General features: G+C 48.2%; 1 protein-coding gene across 1 annotated transcript in view; it reads left to right on the forward strand.

Annotated features, from left to right (window-relative positions):
* The first annotated feature begins 48 nt into the window (after positions 1-48).
* The window catches only part of ABCF1 (ATP binding cassette subfamily F member 1), a 66,209-nt gene continuing 52,215 nt past the window's right edge, over positions 49-14,042 (forward strand). Inside the window, 4 exon segments of the mRNA XM_030197378.1 lie at positions 49-265; positions 11,737-11,783; positions 12,088-12,171; positions 12,930-13,050. Of these exon segments, the coding sequence (XP_030053238.1) occupies positions 163-265; positions 11,737-11,783; positions 12,088-12,171; positions 12,930-13,050 (355 nt within the window). The 5' untranslated portion in view covers positions 49-162.

Raw genomic sequence — 14,042 nt, forward strand, 5'->3', positions numbered from 1 at the left:
GGGTGAGTGGGTGGAGCTGCGCCTGCGCGCTATTCTTTTTTTTTTTTTTTCTTTTCTCGCCGCTCGGAGCAGGGGGAGCACGTGATTCCGGTGGCAGCGGCTCGCGTTGTGACAGTTGCCGGGTTTGACGGAGCGCGCGGCGACTCCTCCACCTCAGGGCAGATGCCGAAGGGTGGGAAAGTGAAACAGCAGCCGGCCGGCGAGGAATGGCTGGAAGACGAGGAGAGGGACCAGAGCTCCAGAGCCCCGGCGACGGGCGGAGACGGTGAGAAGGGAGCCTGGCCTAGAGTGACATCCCGTCATGAGCGGGCACGCAGCGAGTTTGCAGAGGTTTAACTAAAAGTAAAATATATCTAGAGAGAGAAAGACATGTAACTCAGAGAGGACGTAGAAATAATTTTCATGTCAGTTAAACTAGTAGGTATTTCCGTGGGAGGAGCGGCCAGGCCCTGGCCTCTGTTCTCAGCACTGAGGTATTCCCAGCCAGAGTAACACTTGGGGCCTGGTCTGCCTCTCTGTCGGGGAGAGAGTGATGAAAAGTTCTGTAAATCATGGCCTTGGTAGAGAGGAATGTGGAGGTGTCATGGTACCTAGTCCCAGGCTGGAGACTTTTTGGCTAGTCCTGGTTTTGAATTTACATCCCAAAGCAGCCTGGGATTTGTAGTGCCTGATTCTGCCCATTGAAATCGGTGCTGCAAGGCCCATAATGCACCTGGATGGAATGGTCAGAAATGTCCCAAATTGGTTACTTGGCACCGGCTTTGGAAAGCATCTGAGATTATCCATTATTATTTTTTTTCTAAATTGAACACTTTCACTGGGGCCATGACGGTGATTGAAGAGATGTCAGGTTATCCAGTTCCAGGCTGAAGACTTTTTGGCCAGGCCTGGTTTTGAACTGACATCCCAAAGCAATGTGAGATGTGTAGTGACTAATCCAGCCTATTGAAATCGTTGCTGCAAGTCCCATAATGCACTAGGATGAGATGGTTAGAAATCCAGGACTCTCTCAATCTCCAGGTTGGCCACAGATTAACTTGGCATTTCTGGGAAAGAGTTTGCTAATTCATGAATATGTGGAGGGGGCAGAGATGCCAAGTTACCAATTTCCTGGAGAGAGATTTTTTGGCCATTTCTTGGTTTTAAACTTCCATCCCAAAGCAGTGTGGTATTTGTAGTACCTTTCTACTCATTGGAATCATTGCTGCAGATCTCGTAATGCATCAGGGTGAGGCAACAGAAATTTAGTACTGACCTAAAATCTTCCTTCTGGAACGGGGTAAGCTAGAAGCTGTGAAAGGGGGTTTGTGTAGATATATTTTGCTGCTATTATTTTGAGCCCTGCTAGACTGGCTGTACTAAGGTGATAGAGGTTTAAAAAAAATCACCTCAGGGTGAAGCAAGAGTTATTTATTAGAGGATGTTTATGAAGTTAAGTAGCAGTAGCTTGAATCATATTTGAAAAACAAAACAATTTTCATGTAGTCATCAGATAATTGGTGGCATTTATCAAGCCTAGAATTATAGTTGTTTGAAAAAAAAAAAAAAGTCTGGATATGTTTCTGGTGGATAAATTCATAAGCAATAAGCCAGATAAGCTACTCCTTGGGCACACCCAACCAGTCAGGTTTTCAGGGTATGTCCAATTAGCATGAATAAGATTTGTAAACATTTCTTCTGGTGTGTACAAATGTGTGTTCATTGTGTATGTCCAGAGAAACAAGGATACAAACAGTGAGGGAGTATCATTGCCTAATGGTTAGTGCAGTAGGCTGAGGAACTGGGCTCAATTACCACTGCAGCTCCTTGTGACCCTGTTACCTAACCCTCCAGCGCCCCAGGTACAAAACCTAGACTGTAAGCCCACTAGGAACAGAGAAAGTACCTGCATATATAATATATGTAATTAACAACTTGTACAGTAAATAGGAAAGAAAATACCTTCCATTCTGTAAAAAGGAAAACTAATTAAAGAGCAAGCAATATAATAATATAGGATCTGAACACAGAAATTAGAAAGATATGAAAAAGGATCTCACAAAAATTAGATATTAGAAAAAAACCTTTTAAAAGCTTATTATCTAAACAAAAATGACTATCTTAATACCAGAGTGTACCATACCTCTTAAGTGGGTACATTCACCAACTGCAAAGAAAATTTATTGGCAAGAAAGTTTTAAATATATTGGGTCATAGAATACATATGTAACATTATGAAATTTAACCAAACACTTTACTGGAAATTGCAGAAAAAATTCACCAACATTTTCTGGAAGTTGTGGGAAGAGATCCAGAGAAGACTTGAATCTTCTGGGTTTCTCTGTGCACATCAGGAAAAAACACAGTTCCATATCATCATGCCGATCAATCAATAGACTGGTGGGTTGTGTCCATCTACCAGCAGGTGGAGATAGAGAGCAATCCTTTTGCCTCCCTATATGTGGTCATGTGCTGCCGGAAACTCCACAGTATGTTCTCTATCTGAGCAGGTGGTGGTCACACACAGCAGCAGCTCTGGCTAGGTCTCCTTCTTGAGCAAGTGCAAACCTGGTGGTGCCAGGTCCTTCCTTTTCTCCCCCCTCCCGCTGGCTCCGTTAAAAAAAAAAAATGTTTGATCGTCCTTTAAGGACGTTTATTTCAACGTTTATATCAGCGTTTATTGCAGCTGCTCACTGGGACACCAGTTCGTTACAGCTCGGAGCGAGAAGCAGGTAATTTTACCTTTTATAGCGGGCAGGGGGTTCCCCGTTCGGTCTCCACGTGGCTTATGGCATCGGAGGGTGAGGGCGCGAAGATTCGCTCCCTGGACCGCGTGTGTGCGTCTAGCGGGGATGCGGGGGTTTCAAAGCCTGACTCGCCTTTGTTTGGGTGTCAGTTTGGATTCCGGTCAGTGTCCCGGTTCTTCCTCCGGTGCGGCGGTTTTTTCCCGCCATAAGCGCCCATCCCCCGTTGCTTGCACCCCCCCCCCCCCCCCCATTTTGGCCGGCCACTCTGCTCGGACGGCTTCTTTTTGGGCCGCCCTCGAGGTGGGAGACGTTAATGCTATGGTCGCCCTTGTTCGGGTGACGGCAAGAAAGCAGCAAAAGTTAAGCGCCGTTCTTTCCGCGTGGCTCCTCGGAGTTTCGTGCCGGACGCCATTTTGGATGCGCAGCATGTTCCCCCCCCCCCCCCCCCCCCCCGCTCTTGCGAGCGCCGGTTGAGGGTGTGTCTAGGGCCGTGCCCCAGGCGGCAGAAGTGCACAGTCTAGGGGGTTCTCCCCTGAGTTCTTTTGCTGATGCATCAGGCTTTTCTTATGCTAAACGCTGCCCCGGCTCCCCCCTCTGATAAAGGGGTTGAGGCCTCCGGAAGCAAACGCCCTTGGGTGGCCTTCCAGGCCCTAGAGGACTCTGTCTCCTCTGATGTAGATGAGGGCAGCATATCTGAGTTCTCCCAACGGTCCTTTGGGGATTCCTTGGAGGAGACGGATTCCCGCTCGGATGGAGCGGATGACCCCTCTGCAGCACGGATCTTTCGCTCAGAGGATTTGCCCAACCTGTTAGTGCAGGCCAGGAGCATTTTGACGATTTCCTCTTCGGAGGACGTCTCTCCCTCAGCCTCTGTTGGCTCTGCCATTATGCTGGGGACGAAGCGCCCGCCTAGAACCTTCCACGTGCATGAAGCCATGCACACCTTGATTTCGGCTCATTGGGATTTCCCAGAAGCGAGCCTTAAAGTGGCTAGGGCTATGTCCCGCCTCTATCCTCTGCCTGAAGCTGAACGGGAGGCCTTTCTGGGCCTACCGTGAATTCTTTAATCACTGCGGTGACTAAGAAAACGGCGTTGCCGGTGGAAGGTGGCACAGCCCTAAAGGACGCCCAAGACAGGAGATTGGAGGCGGCTTTAAAGTCGTCCTTCGAGGCGGCTGCTTTAAGTTTGCAGGCCTCAATTTGCGGCTTCTATGTGGCCAGGGCGTGCCTGACACTGGTGCAGCAGGCTTCCCCCTCGGATCCTTCCTTGAGGGCTGATTGGCCAGCCCTGGAATCGGGCTTGGCCTACTTGGCAGACTTGCTGTATGATGTCTTGAGAGCCTCGGCTAAAGGTATGGCTCATACAGTCTCAGCACGGCGGTGGCTTTGGCTAAAGCATTGGTCTGCTGACCATGCCTCTAAGTCTTGCCTGGCTTAAGTTGCCTTTTAAAGGCAAGCTGCTCTTTGGGGTTGAGCTGGACAAGATTGTGACCGATCTCGGCACGTCTAAGGGCAAGAGGTTACCGGAGGTCAGGACTCGGGCCAGTGGTGCCCGCCCCGGTTCCTCCAAAGGACGGTTTCAGGAAGCCCGTCAGTATCGGCCGGGCAAGTCGGGCTCCTCTGCCCCCTTTTCCTTCATAAGGAACTTCTCCCCCAAGCAGCATTCCTTTCGCAGAGACCGCCGTCCCGGAGGTGCCTCCTCCGGTCCTCCCCCAGGGTCTCGTACCCATTGACAGGGCGCTGGTCCATGGCCCAGAGCAGATTGGAGGACGCCTATCCTCGTTTCTGGGCGAGTGGACCGGGGTAACTTCAGACGCTTGGGTGCTGGAAGTCATCAGAGACGGCTACAAGCTACAGTTCTGCCGACCCTTAAGAGACAAGTTTGTGCACTCTCCCTGCAAGTCTCCAGTCAAAGCTGTGGCAGTGCAGCAGACTTTGGACAATCTGATCCGCCTGGGTGCGGTCGTTCCAGTGCCAGAAGATCAGCTTGGCAAGGGACGTTACTCCATTTACTTTGAGGTACCAAAGAAAGGAGGTTCTGTCCGGCCTATCCTCGACCTCAAAGGGGTCAATCGGGCCTTGTAAGTTCGGCACTTCCGGATGGAGACTCTCCGCTCTATTATAGCGGCAGTGCAGGCAGGGGAGTTCCTGGCATCCTTGGACATCAAGGAAGCTTACTTGCATATTCCCATCTGGCCTCCTCATCAACGCTTTCTGCGTTTTGCAGTTCTGAGCCGACACTTCCAGTTCAGAGCCCTCCGGTTCGGGTTGGCTACTGCTCCGCAGACCTTCTCCAAAGTAATGGTGGTCATCGCGGCCTTCCTACGCAAGAAAGGAGTACAAGTCCATCCTTATCTGGACGACTGGTTGATCCGAGCCCCCTCTTATGCAGAGTGCGGCAGAGCTTCAGACCGGGTGATTGCTCTTTTGAGCTCCCTGGGGTGGATCATCAACTGGGAGAAAAGCCAGCTGCGCCCGACTCAGTCCCTGGAGTATCTGGGCGTTCGATTCGACTCCCAAGTGGGCAGAGTGTTCCTGCCAGACAATCGGATTGTCAAGCTTCAGGCTTAGGTGGACAAGTTCCTAGCAGCCTCTCCTCTTCGGGCTTGGGACTATGTGCAGCTGTTGGGCTCTATGTCGGCCACGATGGAAGTAGTGCCCTGGGCCAGTGCCCATATGAGACCTATACAGCTCTCTCTGCTGCAGCGATGGACTCCAGTCTCGGAGGATTACGCTGTGTGCCTTCCCTTGGATCCAGCGGTGCGCAAGGCGCTCAGCTGGTGGCTGAGGCCAGACAAGCTGTCCACAGGAATGCCTCTTATGACCCCGGAGTGGGTTGTCGTCACGGCGGACGCCTCTTTGACGGGCTGGGGAGCCCACTACTTGGGAAGGACAGCGTAGGGGCTCTGGTCCCCTGCAGAGGCAAAGTGGTCTATCAACCTCCTGGAACTCAGAGCCATTCGGTTGGCGCCTTTGGAGTTTCTCCCGGTCCTGGCGCTGAAGCCAGTACGGGTCCGGTCGGACAATGCCACGGCTGTGGCCTATGTCAATCGCCAGGGAGGTACCATGAGCACCCCTCTAGCCAAGGAGGCCATGAAGCTATGCCTGTAGGCGGAAGCAAACCTGGAACAGCTGTCGGCCCACATTGCAGGAGTCATGAATACTGCTCAGGCCTTCTTGGACATCACGAAGCGCTGGGGCCAGCCGAGCCTAGATCTGAGGGCGTCATCAGCCAATTGCCAAGTGCCGCGCTTTTTCAGCAGAGGACAGGACCCTCGATCTCTGGGAGTAGATGCTCTTCTCCAACAGTGGCCGACACAGGAGCTTCTCTATGTGTTACCGCCTTGGCCCATGTTGGGCAGGGTGCTAGGCCGGGTGGCAAAGCATCCGGGCCAGATAATCCTGGTGAGTCCGGATTGGCCCAGACGTCCCTGGTATGCGGGCTTGATCAGGCTCTCAGTGGACGGCCCTCTGCAGCTGCCAGCGGAGCGGTGCCTGTTGCATCAGGGTCCCGTGGTAATGGAGGATCCCTCCCCCTTTGGTCTTTCGGCCTGGCTATTGAGCGGCAGCGTCTGAGGAAGAAGGGCTTCTCAGACAAGGTCATCGCCACTATGCTGAGAGCGAGGAAGCGCTCTACTTCTACTGCTTACGCCAGGGTTTGGCGTACCTTTGCATCGTGGTGTGAGGCAGGCTCACTTTCTCCCTTCACTGCTCCAATTTCTTCAGTATTGGCGTTCCTGCAAGAAGGTCTGGAAAATGGCCTGTCGCTCAGTTCCCTTAAGGTCCAGGTAGCGGCTCTTGCTTGCTTCAGGGGTCACCTGAAGGGTGCTTCGCTGGCCTCGCAGCCAGATGTGGTACATTTTCTCAAGGGAGTTAATCACCTGCGCCCTCCTCTGCACTCAGTGGTACTTGTGTGGAATCTCAATCTGGTGCTAAGAGCCTTGCAGAAGCCGCCTTGTGAACCCTTGTCGAGGGCATCTCTGAAAGACCTGACGTTGAAAGCAGTCTTTTTGGTGGCTATCACTTCAGCCAGAAGAGTTTCTGAGCTCCAGGCGCTCTCATGTCAGGAGCCCTTTCTGCAGTTCACTGAGGCAGGAGTGTCTATTCGCACAGTGCCTTCCTTCCTGCCCAAGATTGTTTCTCGCTTCCATGTGAATCAGCAGCTCTGTCTACCCTTCTTTCGTAGGGAGGACTACCCAGAGGAGTGCTCTGCTCTCAAATATCTAGATGTGAGACGAGTCATCATCAGATACTTGGAAGTGACCAATGATTTCCAGAAGTCGGATCATATGTTTGTGCTGTTCGCAGGTCCTCGTAAGGGTCTGCAGGCTGCCAAGCCTACAGTGGCACGATGGGTCAAGGAAACCATTATAGCGGCTTATGTGGCCGCGGGGAAGGTGCCGCCTATCCAGCTGAAGGCTCACTCCACTAGAGCACAGGCGGCCTCGATGGCAGAGGCCGGGTCCGTCTCCTTGGAAGAGATTTGTAGGGCGGCAACTTGGGCATCGGCTCATACCTTCTCCAGACATTACCGCTTGACTGTGGCTGCTTGGGCGGAGGCCTGGTTTGGAGCTTCAGTGTTGCGGTCAGGGATTTCTATGTCCCGCCCTGGGTGAGTACTGCTTCGGTACATCCCACCAGTCTATGGATTGATCGGCATGATGATATGGAAGGTAAAATTATGTATCATACCTGATAATTTTCTTTCCATTAATCATAGCCGATCAATCCATAGCCCCTCCCAGATATCTGTACTGTTTATATTCTGGTTGCATTTCAGGTTCAAGTTTAGTCTTCAGTTCCTGTTCAGGAGGACTTCGTGTTCAAGTCTTTTCCATTGGATTCTTCAGGAGTTGAGACAATTTTGTGTTACAGTGAGCTGCTGCATTCCTCTCCCCTCCGTTTTACGGTGCTGGATTGAGACCTAAATTCTGCCGGCGCTCCCTCCCGCTTCGTGCGGCTGTAGGGCAGCTTTGTACCCTTCCTGCTTCGGCGGTGTTAGGGTCAGTCAGCACCTCCCGCGGTTGCAGGATAAGCCAGATCCCCCTGCATCGGCAGGTGTGGTGTCCCTCCTCCACTCCGCGGGGATGAGCTGGACGGATTCCCCTCCCCCACTTGTGTGGGGATGAGCTGGGTTGATTCCCCTCCCCCGTTTCGGTGGTGGTGAGCTGGGCAGAGTGTCCCTTTGTGGGTGTAATTCTCTAAGTGCTGAGTCCTGCAGATGGAGCTTTGATATCGACATACTGAGGAGTTTCCGGCAGCACATGACCACATATAGGGAGGGAAAAGGATTGCTCTCTATCTCCACCTGCTGGTAGATGGACACAACCCACCAGTCTATGGATTGATCTGCTATGATTAATGGAAAGAAAATTATCAGGTATGATACATAATTTTACCTTTCTGGCCCATATACAAGGTCACTCTATCAGACCAATTTATCAGACTCAGACACAAAGGAGGAGCTTCATAAGTACATAAGTAATGCCACACTGGGAAAAGACCAAGGGTCCATCGAACCCAGCATCCTGTCCACGACAGCGGCCAATCCAGGCCAAGGGCACCTGGCGAGCTTCCCAAACATACAAACATTCTATACGTGTGGTTCCTGGAATTGTGGATTTTTCCCAAGTCCATTTAGTAGTGGTTTATGGACTTGTCCTTTAGGAAACCGTCTAACCCCTTTTTAAACTCTGCCAAGCTAACCGCCTTCACCACGTTCTTCGGCAACGAATTCCAGAGTTTAATTATGCGTTGGGTGAAGAAATATTTTCTCCGATTTGTTTTAAATTTACTACACTGTAGTTTCATCGCATGCCCCCTAGTCCTAGTATTTTTGGAAAGCGTCCAACATTCATAGTGCATAATAGTGAAAAAAGTGAAAGTACTTTTATTTTTTTCAAGAAATACTTGAATTAACTATAAAATAGGCATCTTTTAGGACCTTTCACCTAGTTGCCTACTTACCAAATTACTTCTCCACCCAGAGTGGGCAGTTTTCAAATGGCTGCAGATAGGTGCCAAGTCTATGGGTACTTTTGTTATGGGCTTAGCCTAGGGAAAGGTATCTGTAAAAATTTGCGCCTCCTTGTTCTTTAGATACATTTTCCCTGCAAAACAGCATGCTTAGTTTTGTCCTCTAGATTGTCATCCATCTATTATTAAAGCTTTAAAATTTTTAGTTGAAAAATCAGGTTTATAATTTGTAGTCCAACTATTATGGAAGGTAATCAATAGAAATAAAACATGGAAAAGAAAATAAGGTGATACCTTAATACATTTCTTGATTAGCTTTAATAAAAAAGGTATCATCTTGTTTTCTTTTCCATGTTTTATTTTGTTTTATTTCTATTGATGTTGATTACCTTTAAAAGTGGACTAACACAGCTACCACACCTCTCTACCAGTATTGAAGAATCCTTCTTTAGATCCAAATATGGTTGTAAACTGTAGGCTGATATCTTCATTACCCTTCATTGCCAAACTTATTGAGAAGCTGGTCTGTGAACATCTATAAGATTTTCTGGAATGCCATAATATATTAGACATGCATCAATTTGGATTTCGCTCATTGCATGATATAGAGACCTTGTCTTCAATTGAGGGGAGTTTGAACTTCCCAAAAGGGATTTTGATGGCAAGTATGTATCCACTTGTTGTAGGGACCCAGAGAAGCTTGGTTTTACTTGGGTTCAAGCAAAGTTTGTTCACGGCTGTAGTCAGTTTCAATAGGTATGAGTAGCTGCACATCATCCGTGGAGATGTAGAACCGAGTGTCCATTGACCGAATCAGCTCAGCTAGTGGCTTGAGGTAGATATTGAACAGAATATGTGACAGTATCAATCCTTGTGGTACCCCGCAGGTCAGTGCCCATGCTGCCAAACATTATGGATTGTTGCCTGTCTGATAGATAGGATCTGATCCAGGCAAGTACTATTTTATTGATACCTGTTTCTGTCAGTCGTGCTAGCAAGATATCATGATCCACAGTGTCAAAAGCTGCTGAGAAATCTAGCAGTACTAACATCGAGACGTTTCTGTGAAGATCATCTAGCAGGGATACGAGGACAGTTTCTGTTCCATAACCGGGTCTGAATCCAAATTGACATGGATCTAGCCAATCATTAAGTTGAACACAGACTGTTTGTTCTCCGAGTTTCCCTAGAAACGGGATTTTGGATACTGGCTGATAACTTTCAAGTTTGTTCTGGTCAAGGTTGTTTTTCTTCAGCAGAGGGCGAACCACTTCCATTTTTTTTTTTTTTAGGAGAAATAAAAGGCTTTAATTGCCATGTCAGGCATTGTATTCCTTTGGTGCAATTATTTAAATCTTTTTATTAATAGTAACAGAGCTAATACAGAGTATGCTATGAAAAAAGACCATTACAAATTATCCATGTCATAACTCCAGTCACTATACAAATTTCCCCCCCCCCCCCCCCCCATGTTTATCCCCCCCTCCCCCCTAACCACTGCCATTTTAATGATGTTGGTAGTTGCCCATTAGAGAGAGAGGTGTTCACAATTTTTGTGACGCCTTCTATAAGGCCCATACTTGCCTGCTGTACTGTCTTTGGGCAGGGATCGAGGGAGCAGGTAGTCGGTTGAAAGTCTCTTAGGATTTTGTCAAGGCTTTCCTCTGTCATTTTGTCCCATCTGTCTCTGTTAGGAGGGGGCGGCGAGTTTGTGCACCCCTGGTTGACTGGTTGGGGACTAGGTGGGATTGCCTGTAAACCCTTACGGAGACTTTTAATTTTATGCCATCTCCAATGGTCTTATGCTATTTTGAATGCTGATACTCTGTTTGTTTTAACTTCTTATATTCTCCTACAGTCTCCTTTTTTTCTTACTCTTTGTCCTACCCCTTTCTAGCTGCTACATCATTTGGGGTGTCACTGCTGTGCTGTTTTTAACCTACCCATTCCAGCCTTCATCATTCTGCTGCCTTCTCCTATCCTCTCTCCTTCCAGCCTCTTTACCCCCTCAGTCCTTTTATTTCTCATATTCGGTTCTACTTGTATCCTTTCCAGCTGCATTATCATTCACAGGATCCCTGCTGTGCTTTCGTGCTACAGACTTTCTTACTGTCTGCATTGAACCAGTATTGCCATTGCCACTTCCTTCACAGTCTTTGTAGGGCAGTATTATCTCTTGCACTTCCTTCTTTCCCGGAGTTACCATCCTTATTCTGTTTCCCAGCATCTTAAGCACCCATAATCTAAGCTGCATGGTGAACAGATGGTATTCTACAGCAGACCATAGTTTAGGGGCCTCTGGTCTAAACCATACCCTGCCTGTAGGCAGGATCCCCTGTATCGTCCTAAACAGATGTATCTAACCCAGTGGTTCTCAGCCCAGTCCTCGGGACATACTTAGCCAGTCAGGTTTTCCGTATAGAGAATATGCATGAGAGAGATTTGCATGCATTTTCATTGTGGGTATCCCAAAGACCCGACTGACTGGTTGTATTCCGAGGACTGGGTTGAGAATGCTAGGTCTAACCTGTGCTTACTCCCATGGTGATGAGTAGCCCCTTCTAACATTCCACTTTCCATATAGTTTGAAAAGTTTTCCCAACTTTAGGCATTCTCACGGTGTTAAGCATTTGACCAAAAAAAAAAAAAACTTTCAGAGGCTCTGTGAGACAGTGATATGTAGACTGTGTTTGGGCAGGGAAGATCAAGCAGAAGAAATGCTGAGCATTTGCTTGCCAAAAGCATAGGAAGAACATTTCTAGGATCATGTTTAGCACTGTAACTGTCCATCAATGGTTTTATTATTTAGTTCTTATTTGTATCTTATTTGTGCTACTCTGCTCTTACTTTGTTATTTTGTTTATTGTAAGCCACATTGAACCCGACTATGTTTGGGATAATGTGAGGTATAAATATCAAAATAAATAAATTTTGTGGTGGTGAAGGTTGAGGATGGCAATGAAAAGTTTCTGTCCTTCTACTTTGCCCTGTCACAGGTGCATTCAAGAACTGAGTAATGTTCTTTTCTTTGTAGATAAATTAGTAAAGAAGGGGAAGAAGGACAAGAAAGGAAAGAAGTCGGTAAGGACTCAAACTGGACCTTCGGACAGGGGGAAGGGTTTTCCCTGGGTAGGTGTCGTGCATGAGAAAAGCAGCCACTGAGAGACAGTGGCTGTGATGTGGTACATGTATGAGAGGGAGAATCTGTGATGGCTGTGGGAAATGTGCATGTGGTGGTGTGGTATATGGGAGAAGCATTGTGATGGAACGTGAATGTGACAGCTGAGGTGTTATGAGACACTGGGTAGTAGCGCAGGGAAAAGATGTGCTATTATGCAACATTCTCTGACCTTTTTCCTGATTTCCATGGCCCATCATTTGATAGTTCTTTGAGGAGCTGGCAACTGACAACAAGCAAGCCATTGAGGAAGAGATTATTGCCAAAGAAAAGGAGCAACAGCAACAACAGGTAAAAGAGTATGTCCCTCCATGCATATGCTAGAGTCCTTCCTTGAGTAACTGCCTTGCACCTAGCTAGTTTCAAACCTATAAAAATTCCTTAAGTAGAACCAGGTCATCTGACCAGAGTTAAAAGCTCTGCACTGTGAAGGGTGGGGGGGGGGGGGGGGGGGGGGGGGCAGGGAAGTGTGTGGTGAGAAACAATGGAGTCCATTTCTGATTCAGGAGACTTTGGTAGCACTTATATTCCCTAAGATCAAGACAGACTTGGGCTCTCAGAGCAGAAGTCTGTCTTGGAGGATGCTGCTACCCTCTACTTACACAGGGGATAAGGGAAAAAGATAAAGACATAAGAATAGCCATACTGGGTCAGACTAATGGTCTATCTAGCCCATTATCCTGCTTCAAACGATGGCCAATCAAGGTCATGGTACCTGGCAGAAACCCAATTAGTAGCAATGTTCTATGCTATTAATCCTGGGGTAGTCGGTGGCATCCTCCATGTCCATCTCAATAGCAGATAATAACAGATGGGAAGGGGGTGTACAGTAGCTTTCTAGAGAGAGGGGAGAATGAGACCCTGATTTGTTGGGCAGGAAAACGGAAAGGGTCTGTACAGAATCTGCCGTTTCTGTTGACTGCCGATCACACGCCTTTTCATTGTCATCAAACTTTCCGAGTAAGTAGCAGCAATGTGGCAGGATTCTGGGGAGAGATTAGCAGCCAGAGACAAGGCTAAAACCTCTCCATTCTGTTCCCTGCCTGTAGAAGAAGAAACGGGACAAGAGAAAAGATGAGAAGAAGAAGAAAGAGGAGGAGGAAGAGCAGGAAGTGATGGAGAAACTAAAGAAACTCTCGGTTCAGCCCAGTGACGAAGAGGAAGAGCAAGGTGAGGATGGCAGAAGAGAGGGGCAGAGCATTAGCCATCAGGTCATTACTGGTCAAGAATAAAGTCAAACTGTAACTTGGTGTTTATCCTGCTTTCCTTAGCGTCCCTCCGGACCGGACCAGGATTGGACTGATGGGTTGTGCTCGCCTACCAGCAGGTGGAGACTGAGAAAAACTCTGACTCTAGAGAGCCAATAGGAGCCCTGGCCATGTGACCTTAGCCTCAGTATTTTCTCAGTCTCCCAGCAGGTAGGAAGCGAGCCCATTAGTCTCTCTCTTTCTCTTTTAGAGGTTTACAATAAGAACAACATTGCTACCTCTTCTTCTGTGCCTAGGAATTCTCTGTTAGACGCTGGTCAGGTAGGGACTTCTTTTCCTTTCTTTTACAGCCTCTGGGGGTGTCAAACTCGGATGTCTCCGGGTCCCTCCCCCCTTCCTCCCCATCTCCCATACATAGCTGGGAAGGACTACCCTTTGTTTAGAAAGGTGTATGTCTTTGGGAGAGGCAGCCACTATAGAAAGTTTAAATTCTTATAAGCATTTTTAAGGAGCAAGCTACATCCCCGGCTTCTAACGAGCAGGACAGTATGTGTTGTTCTATTACTCTTCAGCAGAGTTTCCCCATTACCTTTTAACAAGCAGGCAGCTCTGGTTGCTGTTTTAGGTTGTCTATATATTATCTAGCTGGTTCAAAAAAAAAAAAAAGACGGCAGCAGTAATTTGGAGGAGTTTAGGTGAATGACCTGAATGAGCAGACAGCTCCGTTTGATTGCATGGAATGCTGTGAGTCAGCTGTGTAAAAAATAAAAAAAGAGGTAAGCGGCAGCATTTTGTTTTCAGCCCTCTGAGTTGCGCTGTATTTTATTTAGCACTGCCGTTTGTGTTCTTCCCTTAGCGGTTTGTTCGGCGGAGCAGGGCTTAAAAAAAAAAAAAAAAAGAGATTTTGGCGCGAATCGGGTACGCGCGTGCACGCGCGTTACCGTCATGTCCGAA

This window comes from Microcaecilia unicolor, chromosome 3 (genome assembly GCF_901765095.1).
Source record: "Microcaecilia unicolor chromosome 3, aMicUni1.1, whole genome shotgun sequence".
Classification (NCBI taxonomy): Eukaryota; Metazoa; Chordata; class Amphibia; order Gymnophiona; family Siphonopidae; genus Microcaecilia; species Microcaecilia unicolor.